At 36.4% G+C, this 23,833-nt stretch overlaps 3 protein-coding genes across 6 annotated transcripts; all 3 read left to right on the top strand.

Moving 5' to 3' along the window:
• The first annotated feature begins 72 nt into the window (after positions 1-72).
• LOC114740069 (probable rhamnogalacturonate lyase B) lies at positions 73-5,165 on the top strand. Of its 3 annotated transcripts, XM_028928191.1 has the most exons (15): positions 73-132; positions 159-250; positions 402-558; positions 1,520-1,726; positions 1,824-1,874; positions 1,980-2,099; positions 2,196-2,315; positions 2,394-2,529; positions 2,613-2,789; positions 3,419-3,574; positions 3,667-3,867; positions 3,954-4,095; positions 4,184-4,460; positions 4,682-4,808; positions 4,903-5,165. In XM_028928191.1, the coding sequence occupies exons 3-15, from the start codon at positions 437-439 to the stop codon at positions 5,146-5,148; spliced, it is 2,082 nt and encodes a 693-aa protein (XP_028784024.1). In that variant the 5' UTR covers positions 73-132; positions 159-250; positions 402-436; the 3' UTR covers positions 5,149-5,165. The 3 variants fall into 3 exon arrangements, with proteins under 3 accessions (XP_028784024.1, XP_028784022.1, XP_028784023.1); XM_028928189.1 differs by having other exon boundaries at positions 117-250; positions 1,523-1,726; XM_028928190.1 differs by lacking the exons at positions 73-132; positions 159-250; positions 402-558 and adding an exon at positions 1,352-1,440.
• A 1,816-nt stretch (positions 5,166-6,981) lies between these two features.
• On the top strand, positions 6,982-11,003 carry LOC114740077 (probable rhamnogalacturonate lyase B). The gene is made up of 16 exons (XM_028928198.1): positions 6,982-7,137; positions 7,246-7,287; positions 7,373-7,419; positions 7,550-7,750; positions 7,854-7,907; positions 8,019-8,138; positions 8,239-8,358; positions 8,449-8,584; positions 8,700-8,876; positions 8,971-9,126; positions 9,214-9,414; positions 9,494-9,635; positions 9,730-9,889; positions 9,972-10,088; positions 10,187-10,316; positions 10,758-11,003. Exons 1-16 carry the CDS (start codon positions 6,982-6,984, stop codon positions 11,001-11,003), a joined length of 2,205 nt encoding a protein of 734 aa, XP_028784031.1.
• Positions 8,227-23,276, top strand: LOC114740068 (rhamnogalacturonate lyase-like). 2 transcript variants are annotated; one of them, XM_028928187.1, is made up of 16 exons: positions 8,227-8,238; positions 12,578-12,731; positions 12,940-13,000; positions 13,109-13,230; positions 14,407-14,457; positions 14,671-14,790; positions 15,443-15,562; positions 15,718-15,853; positions 20,842-21,024; positions 21,213-21,371; positions 21,457-21,560; positions 21,652-21,745; positions 21,843-21,984; positions 22,102-22,378; positions 22,626-22,749; positions 22,911-23,276. In XM_028928187.1, the coding sequence occupies exons 2-16, from the start codon at positions 12,595-12,597 to the stop codon at positions 23,166-23,168; spliced, it is 2,088 nt and encodes a 695-aa protein (XP_028784020.1). In that variant the 5' UTR covers positions 8,227-8,238; positions 12,578-12,594; the 3' UTR covers positions 23,169-23,276. The 2 variants fall into 2 exon arrangements, with proteins under 2 accessions (XP_028784020.1, XP_028784021.1); XM_028928188.1 differs by lacking the exon at positions 8,227-8,238 and adding an exon at positions 12,529-12,545 and having other exon boundaries at positions 12,619-12,731.
• The last annotated feature ends 557 nt before the right edge of the window (positions 23,277-23,833 follow it).

The raw sequence follows: 23,833 nt of genomic DNA, 5'->3' as shown, positions 1-23,833 counted from the left end.
CTGGGGTGGTTATTGCTGTTATATATAAAGCCCATTCGCTTAGCATTATGCAAATGCGTGCACGTTTTCTGAAGGTACCTACCCATTAAGATTTCCAAGAGAATTTAGTAGTAACGAAGAGAAACCGAGAGAGAGAGAGAGAGAGAGAGGGAGAGAGGGAGAGATCGTAAAAGGACACTATTGGTCTTTCGTCTTCTATGTTTAGCTGTATCTCCCAGCAGAAACCTTGTCTGCATTGATAATTATCAAGGTTAGTGGATGCTCGTCAGAAAATAACTGGGATTCTCCTGCCGGGTCTTGTTTGTTTAGTCCCTTTCTTTTGGTTATTTGACAGTATTAATTAATATCAGTGCCCATAATCATAATGCCATGCTTTTCTTCTTCTCTTCTTCCTCTGGCAGCTTTTGTTTTGCAGGTTTGGTTTTGGAAGAAGAAGATGAAGAGGAGGGTAGGTGAGATCGTAAGGAAACAAGTTTTCTTGCTGTGGTGGTTTGGAATGACTGTGCAGTTCTGCTTCTTGTTGGGTGCTTCTCTCTCTTATGACACCACCTCATTCAGGTCCTCCCTCTCGCCTTCTGTTTCTTCTTTTTTAATTATATCTTCTCCTCCATGCTTTTGCTTTTTGGTTATCTTTACGTGACACAGAGAAATAACAAAAAGGTTAGAAAGAAAGGGAAGAGAGAGAGAGAGAGAGTAAGGATTAACAAGTAAAAACCAGGACATTCTACTTAGATGTTACTGGTTTTATTCTTTCCATTCCACCACAAGTTACTCATAATAAAAAAGAGAAAAGAAAAGGAAGAGGAAAGAGGGGGCTGGTCACGCTCACGGTTACTTTATAACTTGTCCTATGCATTCCTGTTTCTTCACGAACTTTTTAAAAATCGAAGTGCTTTATAATAATGTTTTTATGGGATGGTTGGATTAGGCAAGAGGAAATTGGGAAGCTACTTACTTTTCACTTGTCTACCTTTATGGTAAAGAAAAGACATGGCAAGTTAGCCTTTCTGTGCATATATTTACGTCTTTCCCTGTAACATCTGACTCTTTACCCTTCACATGTCTTCTGTCTTATTGTTGCATAGTCTTAACCTGTAGGGTATATGGTCCCATTTTTTGTATGCTTTTGCCAAAATAACCAAACTCCGTGAACTTAGTCCCGGCAAACTAATCACATTCTGTGTCCCACTTTCTGCTTCACAATACCAACAAAGGTCTTTGCCTTGACATCACATTTCACCTCTCTCTCTCTCTCTCTCTCTCTCTGATTGGGGATTTACATCTCTTACTTTACTTCGAATAAGGACTTCCCTCAACAAACAGGAGAAGAAACCCAGATTTAACAACCACTTTGGGCCAATGTAACCGTGCACATTTATATGCATTCAATCTGATGTCACGCGTCTGCTTTCATTGCTTTGAAATAATGGACCTGATGACGTAATGCTACTTCCATAATTTTATTCTTGATTTAATTATGACGTTTTAATTTCCTTATTTTCCATGTTTCTAATAATAGCAGAAGAGAGTTGAAGGGGATAAACACTTCAAAACCCAGACCTTCAATTTCTGCAGTTAAGCTTAATACAGAAGATCATGGCCACGTGGTGATTGAGAATGGCATTGTTCAAATCACTCTGTCCAGCCCCGAGGGGTATATTCTTGGCATATCATATGATGGAATCGACAATGTACTAGAATCTCGAAACGAAGAACAAGACAGAGGGTATCGGCTTCAGACTTTCTCATTAATTTAAACGACTTAATCCCTGCAAAAGTTTATTATAAAATTTGAAACAAATTCCCATGTTCATGTTTCCCAGGTATTTTGATGTGGTCTGGAATAAGCCTGGGAACAGCAGCACTTTTCAGAGGTATGATATAATGATGTTCGACACGTTATTTCATTACAAATAAAGTCATGCAAGCGTGTTGGTTGCCCCAAATTATGATCTGACAGATTATTACACACACTGCAGAATCCATGGGACCGAATTTTCAGTTGTATCATTGGACGAAAACCAAGTGGAGATTTCCTTTGTAAGAACATGGACGCCCTCCCTGGAAGGCTCGAATGTCCCCATAAACATAGACCAAAGGTGGATTCCAAGTTTTTTGTTTTCAACACAACTCAAGACCAAAGAGAGTCATACATTAACGGACTAATCGTGAGATTAAAATTGAATTCCTTTCAGGTATGTATTGCGAAGAGGCGATTCTGGGTTTTACTCTTACACAATATTTGAACGCCCAGAAGGATTTCCTGCAGTGGAGGTTGATCAAATCAGGAATGTTTTCAAGCTCCAGGAAGAAAGGTAATTCCCAGGAATAAAGTAAATTTAAGGAACTTTTCAGTCCCTGAAACGAATGAGCAAGATTACATAACTGTACAGGTTCGTCTACATGGCTATATCAGACACTAGGCAAAGATACATGCCAACCATGAAAGACAGAGAAACAGGACAACCTCTGGCTTATCCTGAAGCAGTTCTCTTAACCAATCCATCTAATGAAAACTTTAGAGGAGAGGTGCCTCCTTCTCTCTATCTTTATCAAACATATTTAATCAGTCTAATTATTGTTGATTGATGTTGATGGTTGAAATGGTTCAGGTGGACGACAAATATCAATACTCTTGTGAGAATAAAGACAACAAAGTGCATGGTTGGATTAGCGTTGATGCTGAAGCACCCGTGGGCTTTTGGGTAATAACACCCAGTAACGAGTTTCGCAATGCTGGGCCCATCAAGCAAGACCTTACCTCTCACGTGGGCCCATTTGCCCTCTCTGTGAGTTGTCTCTTCCACCCAACACCAGACTTTTTTCCTTACACTTTGATGGTCATGGCTTATCTACCTTGATCATTGATGCTTTTTTGGTGAATTTTTATTGTTTATTTTCATATTTTTTTGGCCAAAAATTTTGAGATGAATAATTTTTTCCTAAAAAAATGAAAACGTAGAATATTTATTATGTATGTTGCGTTTTTAATAGCAAACAATCATTTCACCTATGTTTACAATGTTACATAATCACTTGTAGGCCCAAAAAAAGTTCTTATATTAAATTGGTATAGGCCCAAAAAAGTTCTTATATTAAATTGGTATGCAATCATGGTCTATTAATTCATTGGCTATTTGAGTCCAAACAAAAATGAACTTAAGTACATATGTGGTTTTGCCTAAAAAGAAAAGGAAAAGAAAAAAGGAAGGAAAAAGTACATGCGTGGTGAAAAGAAAAGTCATATAATTGATGTTGCTGGATGAGGATAGGAAGTCATATTTTGATCATTTTACCCCAAAAAAAAAAAGGGAAGACGAAGAAGAAGTGAGAAGTCATAGGTCCCCCCACACACTAAGAAACAAAGTAGCTTTAAGATTTCCTATTTGTTAATTTACTAAATTTGGGAGTTCTCTAGATGTTTGTGAGCACTCACTATGCTGGGAAGGAGGTAACTATGGAATTTCAAGAAGGAGAGACTTACAGGAAGGTTTTCGGCCCCATTTTTGTGTATCTGAACTCTGTTTCAAGCTCTGAGAATCCACTAACACTCTGGACAGATGCCACACAACAAGTAACCATGAAACATTTCTTTCTTGGTTTCTATTCAAATTTAATTTTTTCATAAATTAAACAATATTATGACGTATTGTTTGTTTGGATTAGATGTCTAAGGAAGTCAAAAGTTGGCCTTATGATTTCCCAAGATCACAAGCTTACATTCCACCTACCCAACGTGGAAGCGTGGCTGGAAGATTACTGGTTCAAGATTGGTATATCAGAGGAGGCAGATTTCTATATGCTGACTCTGCATATGTTGGTCTGGCTCTTCCTGGTGCTGCAGGATCATGGCAAAGAGAAAGCAAGGTATTTCTTCTACATGAAGAGGGTTAGTTGAAACAGAGTTTATTCAGTCTAAAACTCAAATTCTCAATTCTTATGGTAACTTACAGGGTTATCAATTTTGGACCCAAGCGAACAAGAAGGGCTATTTTGTGATAAACAATGTTGTTCCCGGTGAGTATAACTTGTTTGCATGGGTTCCTGGCTTTATTGGTGATTACAGATACAATGCTACAATAACCATTAGCCCAGGTACATCATTTTCTTCAAAATCCTTCTGGTTTTGCTTCATATCCATATTTGAAAGGTGGTTCATATTCAGTTGTTTTGAATCCTGTAGGTAGTGTAGTCCAATTGGACTCACTTGTATATAATCCGCCAAGAAGTGGATCCACTGTTTGGGAAATTGGAATCCCAGATCGCTCAGCTGCAGAATTCTATATCCCGGACCCTTACCCTACACTCATGAACAAATTGTACAATGAACAACCCAAAGACAAGTATAGACAATATGGTTTATGGGAACACTATGCTGATTTATATCCAAACAATGATCTAGTCTACACCGTTGGTGTTAGTTCATATGATCAAGACTGGTTCTATGCTCATGTTACAAGGTGAGTTGGATGCCCTCTGGGGTTAAATATGCATACACACATATATAGAGGATTCATTCTGATGTATGAGCTTTATTCTTTTTTCTTCCTTCACTGTTCTCTTTAGTGACTTGGACAGGATCCAAGTCTGTAAGTAAAATAAAATTAAATCATATAATGATGTAATTTGACTATTGGTTTGTACAATTGTTATTTTTGACTCCATGATGAATTTTGAGCAGGAGCACTGGCAATACGACTTACCAGGCAACGACATGGCAGATTAGGTTTAATCTTCCATATGGCCCATTCAAAGGAAATTACACCCTCCAACTAGCCTCAGCCGCAGCCGCTAATTCTGACCTAAAGGTATACTGAAACACATTACTTGAAGTTTTCTTACTGGTTTAGATAGATTATTTCACTATGAATCGGTGTAATCTGGAGGTCTTTTTTTCTGCAGATTTGGATCAACGGGCAAGGTAACGCTCCTGCACTGTTTGAAACCGGAAAATTTGGAGGGGACAGTGCCATAGCAAGGCACGGTATCCATGGACTGTACTGGTTGTTCAGCATTGATGTTCCCAGCGATGTTTTAATGAAAGGGAATAATACCATCTATTTGCAACAGTCATTTGCCATAAGTCCTTTTCAAGGAGTTATGTATGACTATATACGTTTAGAAAGACCACCAACTCTAAGGACCTGATCGTGTTGATATGCTAATTAGGTGTGTAATTAGTTCATGTCGTGTGTGATTCTTTTCAAGGCAATATTGGTTTTTCTAGATTAAGAATTGAATGTGGTGCCTTCATTCTTAAACTAGATTATAGGCTCATAAAGTAAAAGATAAGTCCTTATATTCATGCCTTAGGAATGGTGGGGGTTTTATGCCAGAAACAGGGGTGATGTGTGAGTATATTCTTCTGTAACTATTTTATTAAAAATAATAATAAAATCAATTCTTTGTTGGTTTTTTTTAGTAAAATTAGTCTCTTCTGCTCCGATATGTTAATATAAGATGTGGGTTAAATCGTTACTCTGACAGAAGCATTCTTATTCGAGGCACTAAATGTGGACATCTCTCCTAGTGAGGATTTGAACCTTAGTTCGCCACATTATAAAAGATTAACTCCTTCCACTAGACCCAATCTCCATTGGTAAGTAGTGAGTTTATATTAATAAATAAATAGGCAAAATGAAGCACAGATTTGCATGCCTACATGGAGTGGGCTAGGCCCATGGACCATGTGATCTATGGGCCTAGCCCACACCTTATAGGCGTGCAGGGTTTGGGCCGCTTCATGAAATTATTGTCATTCTTTTCATAAATGCAAAACATTATAAAGATACTTTTTATCTAAAGATAATGAAAAAACGTAAAGATTCTTTCGGATGGAATGATTCGGGATCAATTTCCATTTATTTTTTAATATTTTTTATTTTTTTAATTAGTCAATGATATTTGTTTATTGCTGTTTTTTTTTAAAATAAGAATCTGAAGGTTATTCTTCACATACAAAACCATCTTACTTTCGCTTATTAATAATTTTTGCGCTTTCCAGTATATTCTCGTAATATATGTATCGATTATGGGATTGTGCGAGACCCCCTCTTGGGGATCAAACAAACATTTTTCGATATATCCTTACAAATAAAAGTACTTTTTGAAAAATATCTCAAAGTTCAAAAGTTACTTGGAAGAGTGTCTTCATTCTCGGTGATAAAGAATCATGAGCCTTGCACGTATAAACAATGAATATATTTGATTTCATCATAAACGTTATACATATTAAAAAATAATTGCACGCAAATTAAGATTAAATTTCTTATATATTTACTTAAAATTGCTTTTTTAAAATGATTCTGAGGGTCATGCTCTCTTATTTTATTATTATCTCTCCTCATTCCCTCCTATCGTGAGCCATTACTTTTTTTTTTTTTTTGGTTGTGTACCAACTGTCTAGCGAGGACAAGGAATTATCCATAACCGATAATTTTATGTAGATAAATTACTTTCGTTGAAATTTATGTACGTGTTGCTCAAACTTTAAAGTGCCTACTGTAAGCACTAAAAAAAAAAAAGTGCCTACTGTAAAATTTGTTCAGACTTTCCTCACTCGGTAGATCCTGCGGATATTTTGGTTTTTGAGCGTTTTTTTTTCTAAATTTGTCTGGTAAACTATCAGTGAACAACCCTGTAAATAAGGAAGAAACTTTCCCTCGCCCAAATCTTTAAAATTATATTTATACGTAAATTTATTTTCCAACTCCTTCCCAAAATGGGTTATCTATATTTACTTATTTAGTGTCTAAACAGACCTGGTCATTTGGAGAGACACAAAGAAGCAGGAAAAGGAAGGGTCAGAGAGAAACAGAGATCCACTAATTGACATCTGCGTAGTAATATCGAGATCTACTTGGATGTTTCCCAGCATACTTAATGCAATTACAGATCACAAAAAGTTTTTTTCCCCCCTAATGCAAACACAATTTCAGAGAAAACATTATCCCCACCACAAAAAAGGGAAAAAAATTAATAATGTTAACATTACTAAAAAGGAAGCCGGAGTTGCCCTGGGGTTATATTAATGTATTTATAAAGATCCAAGGAAAATTAGAACCTCGTGATCAGACAAAACCTTGGTCCCTCATCTCCTACGGTTTTCAGCACATCCCAGAACAAGGGCCTGCATTGGTAATGATTAAAGTTGGTCCTTGAATATTTTCATTGGAGGTCTTCATGGTTAATTGTGTTATTAGCATCTTGACAGCATTATCATGATTCATGATCAAAATGTCGTAGCGTTCTTCTTCTGAAATGAAGTTGCTAGTTTTGGATTTGCAGGTTTCATATATAGCTGTGAAAGATGAAGGTAGGAGAGAAAAGGAAACGAGTTTTGTTGTTGTGGTGGTTTGGATTGAATATGCAGCTTTTCTTTCTGCACTGTGGTTGTTCTGACAGCAGGATCTTGGAAAGGTATTTTAGTTAATAAACTGAAACTTAGACAGGAATATAAAGTAATTTTAGTTATATGCATGATGCCTATGATTTTATTCATTATCAGTATGACCTTTTTTCCCCTTTCCATGCATGTTTCCTGTGGCAGAAAAATGTTGTGGAGAAATATAAACAGTATTCCAAAACCCAGTTCTGCAGTTAAGCTGAACACAGAACATCATGGGAAAGTGATGATGGACAATGGCATAGTCCATGTCACCCTGTCAAGACCAGAGGGGAATGTTGTGGGAATATCATATGAGGGAATCGAAAATGTACTAGAATCTCGCAATGATGAACAAGACAGAGGGTACCCTGCTTCAGACTTGTTCTGTTGTTCATGAAATGAATCTAGTACCAGTTTCAACTTTTCATGAAAGCTGAAAGGATTTCCATTTGCTCTTGTTTCGCAGGTATTTCGATGTAGTTTGGAATAAACAAGGAAAAGACAATAATTATCATCAGAGGTATAGTAATTTAATCACACAAGTTTGTCCGGTTATTACAGGTAATGCTGGCTTCTTGCACCGATCGGACTGAATTAATATATTATCGTATCCACGTATAAAACACTGCAGAATCGAGGGGACAAAGTTTACAATCGTAGCAGAAGAAAAAAATCAAGTGGAGGTTTCGTTCACCACAACATGGACATCTTCCATGGAAGGCAAAAGCGTCCCCATCAACATAGACCGAAGGTGGATTCAAAGTTCGGTTTTTAAATATATTTAAAGAACAAACAGAGGCCTTATATATGTTGCATGTTCATTAACTATCAGATAAAGATTAAATCTTCAGGTATATATTGCGACGAGGAAGTTCTGGATTTTACTCTTACGTTATATTCGATCGTCCAGAAGGATTTCCAGCAGTCCAGGTTGAGCAAATCAGGACTGTTTACAAGCTTCAGGAAGACAGGTAATTACCAGAAAAAATGGAAATTAATCAGTAATTGTAAGAACTTTTTTTTTTTCCTGAAACGAATGAAAATGATCACATACTGGGCAGGTTCCATTATATGGCTATCTCAGACACTAGGCAAAGATACATGCCAACAATGGAAGATAGAAAAAGAGGGAAAACTTTAGCTTATCCTGAAGCTGTTCTCTTAACCAACCCATCCAACGAAATCTTTAAAGGAGAGGTACATATTTTCCCCTCTCTCTCGCAAACATTATAGTATTTGAATGTGTCTGTTTGTTCTGGTTTGATTATAAAATTGGCATGAATGAATTGATTGAGTCGTGATGTTGGATTAGGTGGACGACAAATACCAGTACGCTTGTGAGAATAAGGACAGCAGAGTACATGGTTGGATTAGCATCAATTCTAATGCAGCCATGGGGTTCTGGTTAATAACACCCAGCAACGAGTTTCGCAATGGCGGGCCCATCAAGCAGGATCTTACTTCTCATGTGGGCCCCTTTACTCTCTCCGTAAGTCTCCAACTTCAAAAGCAAATCATTTCTAATAACAGAGTAGCTTTTCGTTTTCCCCTTTAAAATTCTCCAAAATTTGAGTGATTTGTAGATGTTTATGAGCATGCACTTGGCTGGGAAGGAGGCAGCCATGGAATTTCAAGAAGGGGAGACCTATAAGAAGGTTTTTGGCCCTGTTTTTGTGTATCTTAACTCCATTTCGAGCAATGCCAATGCACAAACGCTCTGGCGAGATGCTGTACAACAAGTAATTGAATACTAATGTCCCTCTGCTCAGGCTGATCTGTCCCAAAAAAGTAAAGAATTATATATTGCATTTCGTTGATTCAATTAGATGTCGAAGGAAGTCCAAAGCTGGCCTTACGATTTCCCAAAGTCACAAGATTACATTCCACCCACCAAACGTGGAAGTGTGACTGGAAGATTACTGGTTCAAGATCGGTATATCGAAGGAGGCAGGTTCCAAAATGCTAACTCGGCTTATGTTGGTTTAGCTTTGCCTGGTGATGCAGGATCATGGCAAACAGAAAGCAAGGTATTCCTTGTTATTACGAAGTATCATTCGAAACTAGGATCATTAATTCTGAACTCAAATCCTATAGCATCTCATATAGGGTTATCAGTTCTGGACTCAAGCTGACAAAGAGGGCTATTTCGCGATAAAGAATGTTATCCCAGGAAAGTATAATTTGTTTGCTTGGGTTCCAGGCTTTATTGGTGATTATAAATATAATACAACAATCACCATCACGCCAGGTATAGCATTTTCTTCAATATCCTTCTGGTTTGATGTAAACCCTAATGTTAACCTGCTCATTCACATAACAAGTATAATATTCTGTGCGTGTAGCGTGTCGGATCAAATTAGGTTTTCTTGTATATAGTCCTCCAAGAAATGGTCTTACCGTTTGGGAAATTGGAGTGCCAGATCGGTCAGCAGCAGAATTCTATATCCCGGACGCAAATCATGAACTCCTGAACAAATTATACAACAATCGTCCCGAAGAAAAGTTAGACCAACCATATATAGTTGTTAACAGTATGTTCACTTTCCTTTCCTTTCCACTTAGGCAACAATCATTGTTTCGACAGGTTTAGACAATATGGATTGTGGGAACGCTATGCTGAATTGTATCCAAAAAATGATCTGGTTTACACTGTTGGTGTTGACTCTCATGATAAGGATTGGTTCTTTGCTCATGTTACAAGGTAGTCTTTATAAAATGTCATTAATGATCTGATGCGTAGCAATATTGATCGATAAAATTCTGTTCTTTTTGACTCTAGGGTAAATTTTGTGTGTACAGGAACATAGGAGATAGCAGATATCAGCCAACTACATGGAAGATTAAATTTGAACTTCGAAGACGGAATCTGTTAGTAGGAAATTACACCCTACGACTGGCTTTAGCATCAGCCACTAGTTCTAAATTGCAGGTTCGCTAAAACAACGAAGGCTTTTTTTTTTTTGGGGGGGGGGGGATTTGGCTCTCTAATGAGATCCTTCCCATTTTGTGTGGTTGGTATAGTATAGAAGATAATAAATAGAGATAGTGTTAGTATTCATGGGTGAGTTAATGTGAAAAGAAGTAAGGTCCTGGACATGCAGTGTTAAACTGAATTGCAGGTTCGCTAAACTGTACTCAAAGGCTATGAGATTTTGGGTTAAAGTATAGTGCCAACCCACTTATATACTTATTTTCCACGTTAACTCACCTAAATCCAAACATATGCGCAGTGATGGAAGGCTCAGCTTGCGTCTATATCTTTTCAATCACATAGAATACACAACTAGAAAGAATTAAATCAGCTTTGCTGTTGCTGCAGATACAGATTTGTTAAGAATGAAGGTGATTAATTTGGGGCTGTTTATTGCAGGTTTGGATCAATGAGCAAGGTGAGAAGCGTCCCCTATTTCAAACTGGATTGTTAAGAGGAGACAATGCCATAGCAAGGCATGGAATCCATGGACTGTATTGGTTGTTCAGCATCGATGTTCCAAGCGATCGTTTAGTAGAAGGCAACAATACTATCTATTTGAAACAGCCACTTGCCATTAGTCCTTTCCAAGGACTTATGTATGACTATATCCGTCTAGAGAGACCTTCCAATCTAAGAATTTGATTCGGTTCATATGCCAATTACATGTGTATTTAATTAATTTATCTGTCAACAAATAATTAGTTCTTTCATTCATTTCGAACCTTTTTCAGTCCCCTTTGATAACTTTTTCACACATCTTAACAGGGTTTAATTAAGTGTACGTATGTTAAAAAAGTTTAATATCTTCTAGAAATTATATGTTTGTTGCTTGATCTATGATTGATCAACAATACTTCATAACTATTAACACGGTTAGTGTTTTTTTTTTTTTTTGAGGTAAGTACTTTGTTTCTTTTGGACATATGATTGAACAACAATACTATATAACCTTTAAGACAGTTAGGCTTTTTTTAATAAGCACTATCTTTCTGCTTGACATGTGATTGATCAACAATAATTTATAATTTTCAAGACAGTTCGAATTTAACTTGTCCATATATAAGTTTAAGCAGCTGCATCATCACAATTATGAATTCATGTTGAACACTTCCATATCATTCGGATCCAAAAGTGTTTTATGTGAGATTGAAGGCTCTCATCAACCTGTTACGCTGCAACAAATTAGTATAATGACCATGCGGATCTCAGTAAAATCATGATGTTTCACTGGGATTTTATAAGCAGAGTTAATTGAAAAGGATCCGTCAAGTACTACCACGTGCTCCACAACAAATTCTATTTTTACCCTAAGAAGTACTAGAAATTAAAGTCCTTTTCAATATTCAATATAAAATATAAAATCCATATGTAGGCTCCATATGCAACTCTATTATTCCTTAATTTAGTAAGTTTTTACACATTTTAACAGGTTTAAATTTTGAAAAGAAATCAATCTTCTAAAAATATTGTAAGTTATTTTCTTGGTTACATGAAATGAAGGTCGAATTTAGCATGCTACCCAAATGAGTTCCAATTTCTTAAATATCACTCAAGAAAAACAAAGCCAAATGCTGAAGATCATAATTTTTTTTTTTTTGGTTGGCTAGTAAGATCATGACTTTGATGAAACTTATGAACCTTTTCAGTTTGAAATTGAACCCGACAAAATATTGGTCTTTTTGGTTATAAAATCAAATAAGATAAATAATTTTTTAACACAAAACAATTTAATTTTGATGAAGTTATGTTCAATCATTTTAAGGAAAATCGAATTTCAATAAGCAGTTAGCATCAACATAATATAATGTCGTGATTTTGTAATTTCCACCCATAATTGTAACACGCATATAGACGATATCATTGAAAAAGGTATTTTATTAAGCAAAATTCTTTCGCGATTTTGCCATCACATCTCACCCTTTTTTTTTTTTTGCCTTAAACTTCACTTATGGCGGCAATACTTGACATTCAAATTGAGATGACCACTTTACTTTTTTTCCTAGATTTTTTTTAAAATGTTAACTTTTGAATATACTTCTTAACAACAATTTATAGGAAACTTTAAAATTTAAACTTTGGAAGATAATCTCACCTTGGTTGTATGGAGCTTTAAGAAAATTACACTGCCCCCTCACAGCTCTCTTATATATGTGTGTGTGTGAGACCTAAGGAGATTGAGTTAAGGTACATCTGATGATTCATTTATCAATCTGAAGATTTGCAAATTCGTTGAATGATGGAGAAATTGGGTGTTCAGTTGCAGAAACCACCAAGCTTCTTATTCCTTCAGTGTCGGAAAACAATGAGTGTGCTGCAAGTGTTCTTCTTCTTCTTCTTGCTCGCTGGTTGTTCTGAGATCACCAAATCTAGGTAGGTACTTACTTGTTCATCTCGTTTTCGTTTGAGAGTTATTAGGGTTTTACTTTTTCTGTTTATTAGCTAGGTTTCTCTTTCATAGATTATATACGATTGATCAATAAGAAAGTTCGAATTTTATCTCTTCGTATTTAAGTTTAACCAGTTGCTGCATCACATTTATTTTCCATGAATTAACATTTCCATCATTCGGATACGAAAGTGTTGTGCGTAAGATGGAAGACTCTCATCAACCTGTCACGCTACAGCAAAGTGATGACAAGGTGATGGATCTGTATATTTTGGCTTCCCCTATATTTAATTGAGTTATTTTAATTAAGAAAATTCATGTCATTTTACGTAGTTAAAAAAAATTGTAATGGAATTTACAGGTGGTGATGTATAATGGGATCGTTAGCGCTACGGTGTCGCGGCCAGACGGCAATTTGATAGGATTATCATATAATGGCATTGATAACCTTCTTGAACCTCTTACTCGTGCTGATAATAGAGGGTAACCTGATTACTCTTTCACTTCCAACTTTTCTTTTTTATTTATTTCATTCTTCAAAAACTATCATTAGAGACATGATCTCATGAATTATCAATGTCGATCTCTAATAACAATACCATGGCAGTTCATTTCCTCTTTTCTTAATAACAAATTGGTGGAGTATATTCATATCATAACCTATAAATAGTAAGAACTAGCATTTTTATTAACAGCAAAAAAAAAAAAAGAACTAGCGTTTTTATTGAGACTAGCTCATAAGGAAAAGATAGATTTATGAATGGAATCAAATATGCAGTATTTACAAACAAAAGTATTCGGTTATTTGGAAAAAATTAATATACTTCTAATATCGAATCAGAATCGATTAAGCATGGAGTCAAACTCTTATTTGATGTCAAGATAATAGTTATAAATAGTCATCGACTTCTGGTGAAAAGTAGAAGAATGGGACCTCTTATGAAAAATTAAGAAAATTTGTATCTATGTGCTTTAATTTTAGTGTTTCCCTAAATCGTGGAAAAAGATTCAAGATGAAAAGAAATCTCTGCAGGGATTACGATCTCTTTCTTGATTAGATATATATTATGATTGAATTTTGTATATTCTATTGAAAATTTCAAAAGTAACTAATATTATAATATCCCTTAAATTTTAGTGAAATGACGTAAATGATCTCCTATATATTTTTAGTACTACATACACATTTCTTAAAAATAAATTGTATCAATATTTCTGAAACTGTTAACATTTTTTTTATTTCAGAAAATAATATGAATTCGAATCTCTATTGAAAAATGAAAACAGATAGAAAGTTATACCTGTTTTCTTTTCGGTTTGGCGATTGTAGTCCGTATCTAACCTTTTCGCCAACTCAATTAGCATCAATTAACATAAAACTAATTTTTAAATATTAGTAGTATTCATTAATTGTTGGGTCCAATTACAAAATCAATAAAATGAATTATGAAACTTATGTGAATATGCATTATAAACCATCTGTACGTATTACGAAATCCTCTTTCTGAACTTACGAATTTTAAATGTTCGAAATGAAAACATGAAAGTAAGGGGAAATTATTTTTCATTATTTCTATTTTAGCTCTCACCTTTTCCCTCCCGAGAATCTCAGATATAGCCACAAATATAACTTTTATTGACACAAGATAATATTTGCAGTTATTGGGACTTTTCTTGGAACCCACTTAGTGGCCGCAGTAACTATTACAGGTAGATTTTTTTCCCCCGTTTAATTAGACATTGCATATTATCTTATGTACAGTTAATTCCTGATTTATGTATAAATAGTGATCTTGCTAAAACTTTTATATTTTATATTGATGATATTGACATTAGACATGTGAATATATACATTATTTATTATTATTTGTCGAATTATTTACAAATTAATGAACAGCTTATAAATTTATATTTGTTATGCAGATTCAAAGGGACAAAGTTTTCTGTTATAATGGAGAACGAAGATCAAGTTGAAGTTTCTTTATTATACACATGGAATTCTTCCTTGCCTTCAGGAAAGATCCCAATGAATATAGATATAAGGTGGGCGTCTTTTATAATTCAATTCAATTTTGAAAAGTCTGAAGGAAGCAAATATATTTGAGTAATTTTTCTTTCATAAATTAAGGATATAAATACACGTAATATTAACAATATACTCCCTCTTGTTCTAAACATAAATTTATATATGACTAATTTATGAATGTTTATAAAATTAGTTTATACATTAGTTATTTGTAATAAATAATGTGTGTTGGTTACCCATATATTTCATATACATTTAATAGGGATAACCCCTATATTAAAGATAGGAGGAAATATGAAAGATATGAATAAATAATTTAATATAATCAAAATGAGATCTCTATGATTTACTATAATACTCTTTCGATCTTTAATATAAAACTTAATTTTTAAGTTAATTTTAGTCCTAAATATAAAAATTATTTATCAGTTTTTTCTAAATTACCCTTATGACTACTCTTTCAATCATGGAGAACAAGAGAGGATATTAAAGAAGATAATTAGAGTGTTTTAAGAAAAATATGTTACATTTGTTATAATTAACTAACTTACTAACTTTCTTAATATAATCAAATTAGTTAAATGAGTCTTATGTTAAGGACAAGAAGAGTATTATTTATTCTTTGATCCATAAACACAGTTAATTATGAGATAAAATCAATGTTGGCAGGTATATTTTACGGAGAGGCAGCTCAGGGTTATATTCATATGCCATATTTGAGCGTTCAGAAGATTTTCCTGCAATTCGGGTGGATGTCTTTAGGCTCGCTTACAAGCTCAGCCAAGGCCTGTAAGTGGAAAATTAAACTAGCACAACATTCATCCTGCTCTCTGTTTTGTTAATAAGATTCTTTTTAGAGTTACCTCTGTGTTTAATGAAAGAACGATGAGTAATATATATATATATTCACCATTGACTATGTGAATACGATGATAACCCTACAGGTTCCACTACATGGCTATAACAGACGAAAGGCAGAGAGAAATGCCCACTGCTCAAGATAGATCCAAAGGCCAGACCCTTGATTATCCTGAAGCTGTCCTCTTAACCCATCCTAGCAACCCTGAATTCTTCGGAGAGGTAACCCTTCATTAATTTTAATTCTAAAAGAAAACAGAGACCCAAGCTAGGATAAGACAAAATGGATAATCATCTTTTTTCACATTTCAAGAAGAGCTACAGTGCCGTTTATATAGGCAAATGTGTGAGTGTGTCACGTGTATAGCAAGTGCAGACTGAGACTAGAAAGATAAAGTGTTGGGCTGAGATTTGTCTTCAGTGGGCTGGGCTTTTACTCTAACAGCCTCCCTCAAGCTGAACGGAGTGAGTGAACAGTGAGGCTTGATCTGAGAGACTCAAAACGAAAGCCATCCAAAGGTTTGGTAAAAATATCAGCTAATTGATCTTTTGATGAGAGAAAGGTGATGTGCAAGTTTTTGGCAGCTACTCTTTCTCTAACAAAATGGTAATCCAGTTCAATATGTTTTGTTCTTGCATGCATAACTGGATTTGCTGCTAAATAAGTGGCTCCAATGTTGTCACAGCATAGAGTTGGACATGTGTATAGAGGGATACCCAATTCTTTGAGTAAAGTTTGAATCCAAATCAAATCACAAGTAGCTAAAGCCAAGGACCTATATTCCGCTTCAGTGGAAGATCTAGCCACAGTTTGCTGCTTTTTGGAGCTCCAAGACACAAGATTTGAACCAAAGAAGATGCAAAAACCACCGGTTGAGCGTCTGTCATCTGGACAACCAGCCCAATCAGCATCAGCAAAGGCAGTTAAAGAGGGAGAATTTGATTTTCTAATGAGAATGCCAAAGTCCAGAGTATGGCGTAAATATCTCAATATTCTCTTCACAGCTTTCCAATGACTATCTTTAGGAGCATGTAAGAACTGGCAAACTTTGTTGACAGCAAAAGACAAGTCTGGTCTTGTGAATGACAAGTATTGAAGACTACCAACAGTACTCCTAAACAAAGTGATATCAGGAAAAGAAGAGCCATCAACAGCAGAAAGTTTAGTTGAGGCAGCCATAGGTGTTCGAACAGGTTTACAATTTAACATCTTTGTTTTACTTAACAAATCAACAATGTATTTCCTCTGGGATAAGAATAGCCCTTCACGAGTGGTTTGTGCCTCAATTCCAAGAAAGAAGCTCAAAGATCCAAGATCTTTGACAGGAAATTGATGACTCAAAGCAGCAATTAAATTAGATATCTCAGTAGAATCAGACCCAATGAGTAGTATGTCATCAACATATACCAAAATATAAAGAGCGGATGACACAGAAATCCTGGAAAATAAAGAAGTATCAGATTTAGAGGGAACAAACCCAAGTTGAGTGAGGCAAGTGCTTAATTTGGAGAACCACGCGCGAGGAGCTTGTTTGAGACCATAAATAGATTTGTTAAGCTTGCACACATGATTGGGAAATAGAGGGTGCTTGAATCCGGGTGGTTGGCTCATGTAGACATCTTCAGTTAGCATGCCATGAAGGAAAGCATTTTGCACATCTATTTGCCTCATTGTCCATCCCTTTGAGACTGCCAAAGATAGCAAGAGTCTAATTGTCACAGGCTTAATAACTGGGGAGAAAGTATCAGTGTAATCAATTCCAGGTGATTGGTGGAATCCTTTGGCTACAAGACGAGCTTTGTGCTTTTCAAGAGACCCATCAGAGTGAAATTTGTTGCGAAAGACCCATTTGCAACCGACTATATTTTTGTGTGGTGGTGGAGGAACAAGAGACCAAGTTTGAGTGGAGAGAAGGGCTTGAAGCTCACTTTCCATAGCAATACGCCATTCGGGTATACGAAGAGCAGAAGTGACTGTAGTGGGGACATCAGGAGTGGAGAGATTGGTGTGGCAAATCGGGAGAAGAGTTGTGTGGTGAGATTTGGGTGGTGGCCAGGGAATCGTACCATCCGTGAACTGTTTGGGGCGTAGGCTGTGAGTTTGTGTCCTGGTAAGCATACGAGGTGGTGGAGAAGGAGATGAAGGAGGAGAGAGAGAGGCAGGAGAGCTGTCAGGCGAAGAAGAGGCAGAAGACATGGGTGAATGGAGAGAAGTATGAGGGTCGGGCAGGTTAAGAGATGAGGACTGAGGAGTATTATTATTATTGTTATTATTATGAGAAAATTGAACAGGGTTGGGGTTAGGCTGTGAGATATAAATGTTGGGCAAAAAGGTGAAAGTGGGAGAGTAGGACGTGGGTGAGGCAATAGTAGTGGATTGTGCTGCAGGAAATTTGTTTTCATCAAAAATTACATCACGAGAGATGTATATGCGTCGTGTCTTGGGATCAAAACAAAGATAACCATGATGATCAGTTGCATATCCAATAAAAATGCAGAGAGTAGACCTTGGCTCTAATTTATTTGGAGCATAGGGACGAAGATTAGGCCAGCATGCACAACCAAAAACTTTTAAGAAATTATAATCAGGATTATAATGAAAAAGGAGTTGATATGGAGACTTGTAGTTGAGAGAGACAGAAGGAAGACGGTTGATGAGATAAACAGCAGTGGCAAAAGCATGAGTCCAAAATTTTGGAGGTAAAGAAGCATGATGAAGAAGTGCTAATCCTGTTTCAACAATGTGTCTGTGTTTTCGTTCTACAGTCCCATTTTGAGCATGAGAATATGGACAGGTCAGGCGATGACCAATGCCTTGAGATTTTAGAATATGACTTAATGCTTGGTATTCACCTCCATTATCAGACTGCAGAAATTTTATTTTAGCATTAAACAAGTTTTCAACATGTTTTTGAAATAAAACAAAGGCTTTAGGGACATCAGACTTTGCACGAAGAGGGTAAAACCATGTAAATCGAGTGAAATCATCAACAAACGATACATAATACCGATAACCAGAACAAGATAAAATAGGGGCTGGACCCCAAACATCACTAAAAACAAGAAAAAGAGGAAAAGGAGATCGGTGGGTAGAGGGAGAGTGTGGTAAAACATGACTCTTGGAGGTTCTACAAGCCGGGCAAGAAGAAGAAATAGAAGAACTAAGTGTGGGAAGGGAGTATTTGGTTATAACATGCTGAACTAATCTTCGTGCTGGGTGCCCAAGGCGAGCATGCCACTGGTCTGGTGATGTTTTGATTCCAAGACACGCCTGAGGACTTGATGGGTAAAGAAGATGCTTAGTTGGTCCTTGAAGAAGAGTTTGCTTGGTGATGAGGTCCTTCAAAACAAAATGAGAAGAGTAAAACTCAAAGTAAACATAATTATCTAAACAAAATTTAGAAACTGAAATTAAGTTTTTGGAAATTGATGGGATATGTAAGAGGTCAGAGAGAAGGTAAATGCCATGGATGTTAGAAGAGGGAGAAGGAAGAGGAAGCAATCCAGCTCCAGTGTTAGCAATAGAAGTGGTTGAGCCATCACTCATACTGACTTGGTCGAGGCCTCTGTAAGGTTCTGAACCCAGATTAAGATTAGCCAAATTGGAGGTCATGTGATGGGTGGCCCCAGTATCAAAATACCAGTTGTTGTCTGGTATGCTGTAGATAGAGGTATTGTGGGCTGCTGCCAAGGAGGGTGGCGGAGGTGCTTGGTAGGCATGATCATAGCGGTGGGGGCAGTTCTGAATGGCATGGCCAGAACGAGTGCAGAGAGGACAATATGTGCTAGAAGAGGTTGAAAAGTTGTGTGGGCCTGAAAAGGAGTTGTGTGGTCCAGGAAAAGAAAAAGTAGAAAGTCTCCCTCTACCGCGTCCAAAGCGTCCTCGCCCGCGTGAGTTAAAGCGACCACCACGTCCTCTAGTGCGAAAAAAAGGTTGCCTAGTAACAGCATTTGCAGAGATGTCTGTAACTGAGGGGGCAAATAAAGTATTGAGCCTTGCTTCATGAATGAGAAGATAGCTTAAAACTTCTTCAGGAGAAAGTTCATTGGTTTTCATGGTCAGAGAAGCAACAATGGATTCAAAATCTGAGCCCAAACCATTCAGCAAATACAAAATGAAATCAAGATCATCTACTGGGCGTCCTGCAATACTTAGTGATTCAGCAAGTAGTGTGGCACGTTTGTAATATTCGGAGACAGATTCAGACCCCTTTTTGAGCTGGGTAAGTTGACTATGGAGATGAAGAAATCGAGCCTGTGATTTTTGAGCAAAGGATCGTTCAAGAGCCTCCCACATGGACCGCGCTGTCTTGTTCTTGATGAATTGACCCATTAAAGGTTCAGACAGAGAAGAGATTAAAACAGAGAGAATATATTGATCTTTTTGAAACCATGAGATATATGCAGGATTGGTAACACCATTGTCAAGAAGCATAGGAGGAGGACGAGAGGTGCTATCAAGATGAGAATAAAGTTGTTGGCCATGGAGATATGGAACCATCTGGGCTTTCCAAATACTATAGTTATCATTTGTGAGTTTGATGGAAATAAAATGAGATGGAGATGATGAGATGGGGGATAAATGAGGCGGAACAAAAGTAGAGGCAGAAACTGGTAGTAGAGATGGAAGAAGTGGCCGAAGTTGACGAGGTGGAAGATGGCGTGGAGGAAGCCATTTTCGAAAATCAAGACCTGCAACAAATGGGGAAGCGTGAAGGCTCTGGTACCATAAAAGAAAACAGAGACCCAAGCTAGGATAAGACAAAATGGATAATCATCTTTTTTCACATTTCAAGAAGAGCTACAGTGCCGTTTATATAGGCAAATGTGTGAGTGTGTCACGTGTATAGCAAGTGCAGACTGAGACTAGAAAGATAAAGTGTTGGGCTGAGATTTGTCTTCAGTGGGCTGGGCTTTTACTCTAACACAAATTCCATATGTTTGAAAGAGGGTAAAACTACTATACCTATAGCTTGAGTTCAATTGGATTGCTTGAACAGTGAACACCGTAATCTATCAGGCGCATCCTGTAATTTCTGATCTAAACCGCGAGACACTATAAAAATGACGGCTAGTTTGAAGAAAACTTTACGAGGGCGATAATAATTAAATTACAGTATTACATGTGGTCAATATGGATTACAGAAAACTTGAAATTTTCTTTTACCATAATTTCTATGTTATTGATTATGGTGGTGTTGAGGAATCAGGTGGATGATAAGTACATGTACTCGGTTGAGAACAAAGACAACAAAGTTAGCGGATGGGTCGCTTTTAACAGTACCAATTCTTCATCAATGGGGTTCTGGATGATTACACCTAGCAACGAATTCCGAAATGGTGGACCTACCAAGCAAAGTCTCACCTGTCATGTTGGTCCTGTCACCCTCAACGTACGTACGTAATTTCATTAATTCTGGTGTTATGTTTTAATTAATTATCTGCATCATCATGAACTGCGATATATCAGGATATATTAATTAGTATACAGTTTGTCTGTTCCTAAAGGAGTTGTTAGACTGATGAAACTGTTAGGTCATAAGTCATATGTTGTTTGCTGAATTTGATTTATGATTTGCAGTCTTTCGTGAGCCCGCACTATGCTGGGTCGAAGGACATATCCATGATATTCAAAGAAGGAGAGACCTACAAGAAGGTATTCGGCCCCACTTTTCTGTACCTCAACACTGTTGCCAACCCCCGTGATTCTCAAACTCTCTGGGACGATGCTAAAAACCAGGTAATTAATTTATTAATTAATCAGTAATTACCCTTCAAATTCTTCATTATTCTCCTTTTAATGTCCTTTTTTCCCTTTCCGGCAGATGCAAAAGGAAGTTGGAAGCTGGCCGTATGATTTTCCTCAATCAAAAGATTTCATTCCATCCAATCAACGGGGAAAAGTGTCTGGACAATTGCTAATCAGATGGTATATATATCTGTTGTCCCTCTCATTAGTAAGCCACAATTCCTTGTCATTAAAACATTAAATAATGATCTTAATTTCCTTGATTTTCTAGGTACCCTACAGGTGTTACATTATTTAACGTTAGTAATGCTTACGTTGGTCTAGCCCTCCCAGGAGATGAAGGATCATGGCAAACAGAAAGCAAGGTACATGTTTCTTCTCCTGCCATTGAAATTTAGTTTCTTCAACCCTAGTCAGTAAGCAAGAAACTAATTAAGATTATATATATAAATTTATTTGCAGGGTTATCAATTTTGGACCCAAACTGATAGTAGCGGCTTCTTCACTATACAAAATGTTGTGCCCGGGGACTACAACTTGTATGGTTGGGTCCCTGGCATTCTTGGTGATTACAAATATGAGTATGACATTACCATCAAATCAGGTATATTCTCTACGAACTTACTTGATACGTGTTTTGAAAGGTTCATCGATCAGTATGATCTAAGTAAAAGCATTTGCATAGTTTTAACTATTAATTTAACTGACGTTGGTTTTACAGGAGATGACATCCAATTAGGTCAATTATACTATTGGCCTCCAAGAACTGGTCCTACGGTTTGGGAAATTGGAATTCCTGATCGATCAGCTCAAGAGTTTTATGTGCCCGACCCATATCCTAGTCTCGTTAACAACTTATACCTAGGAAAGCCCAATGACAGGTTTAGACAGTACGGCTTGTGGAAACGTTATACTGAATTATATCCAACTAACGACCTCGTTTACCATGTGGGTGTTAGTGATTATTCCAAAGATTGGTTCTACGCTCAGGTTCCCAGGTAATCAATGAATTGGTCTTGACATTTCTTAGACCCAAGTAAATTCAGAATTCATTTATATGAAAAAAAACATATACCACCTCCTGTTCTTAATACAACATGTAGTTTGTAGTTGAAATTGAATTGTAAACTAGATCCTATATAATCAAGAAACGGAGGTAATATAACATAACGTTTATTTTGAAAGTGAGGTGATAATTGTTTTTATTTTTAGTTTTTTTAGAAAATGTGATTTTGTGACACGCAGGGACCTAGGAAACAGCACATACAGTGCAACAACATGGGAGATAAGATTTGAACTCCCATTTGTCATTAGAGGAAGTTACACACTACATATTGCCTTAGCATCAACCACTAGTTCTCGCTTAATCGTAAGTATATTCATCATTGATGCTCATCTTCATCAATTACTAGCTCTCTCTATCTCTTTCTATACTTCAACCTTCGAAGTACGTGGGTCAGAGAACTTTTGAAGTTGATGATTTTAAGGTAATAATTAACAACATGTTTGGTTGGTGGGGGGATTAATTAGGTTTGGGTCAATAAAGGCGGGAATCGTCACCTGAGGTTCAATACAGGATTAAGAGGAGAGGACAATGCGATAGCAAGGCATGGCATCCATGGATTGTATTGGAGATACAACTTTCAAGTACCAAGCTCTCTACTTGTCACAGGAACCAACTCCATTTACCTCACACAACCTAAGGCTAAATCTCCTCTTCAAGGAATTATGTATGACTATATCCGTTTTGAAAGCCCCACGCTTTTTGGCTCTCCTAATCATAATTAATTATTTTCTAGCTTATAGATCGAGCGAGCTATTAATAATGAGCCAGGATGTGTGTATCTGTGTTGATTGCATGTTTTTTTTTTTTTCCAAAATCTTTGATTTTTATTCCATCGGTTGGGTGAAAAATGAGTTGTACTGTTCACGACTCATGAACATATTATAATTTTTATGTAAATCTTTTAATGGTTGCATTGGTCAAATTATAAAAGTACGCAGTTAATTTTTTGAAACTGTGGTTTTGTCATGAAACCATGGTTTGCCCATCAAAATCATGGTTTTATCATAAGCGAAATTTTGTTGCTTTTGGAACCAATATGGATGTTGTTGTTAGCGAAATGTTTTGCCCCATCACTGCCATCTTCACGCCTTCATATTTCTCCTTCTTTCTCCTCCCTGATCCTTCTTTTTTTTACCAGTTCTCCTCCCCCACTTAAAATAATATTTTTCTGTTGAATTTTTTTTCATTTTTCTAAAAACATATTTAATCTTATATTTTATAAATATATATACACATATTAACAATTAATTAATATATTTTTTATACATTATTTATTATGTTGGCAAAAAAAACCATTAACAAATTTATTATTCTGGTCCTTAATGTAAAACCTAATTGGTGTTCACTCAACAATAACCAAGTAGGTGAGAGAGGAAGAAAATTAAAA

The sequence above is a fragment of the Neltuma alba genome, unplaced genomic scaffold (assembly GCF_004799145.2).
Source record: "Neltuma alba isolate B1F8T4 unplaced genomic scaffold, ASM479914v2 tig00003043_pilon, whole genome shotgun sequence".
NCBI classification, from domain to species: domain Eukaryota; kingdom Viridiplantae; phylum Streptophyta; class Magnoliopsida; order Fabales; family Fabaceae; genus Neltuma; species Neltuma alba.
The sequence above is the reverse complement of the archived record's forward strand: the minus strand, read 5'-3'. Positions and strand labels throughout refer to the sequence as shown.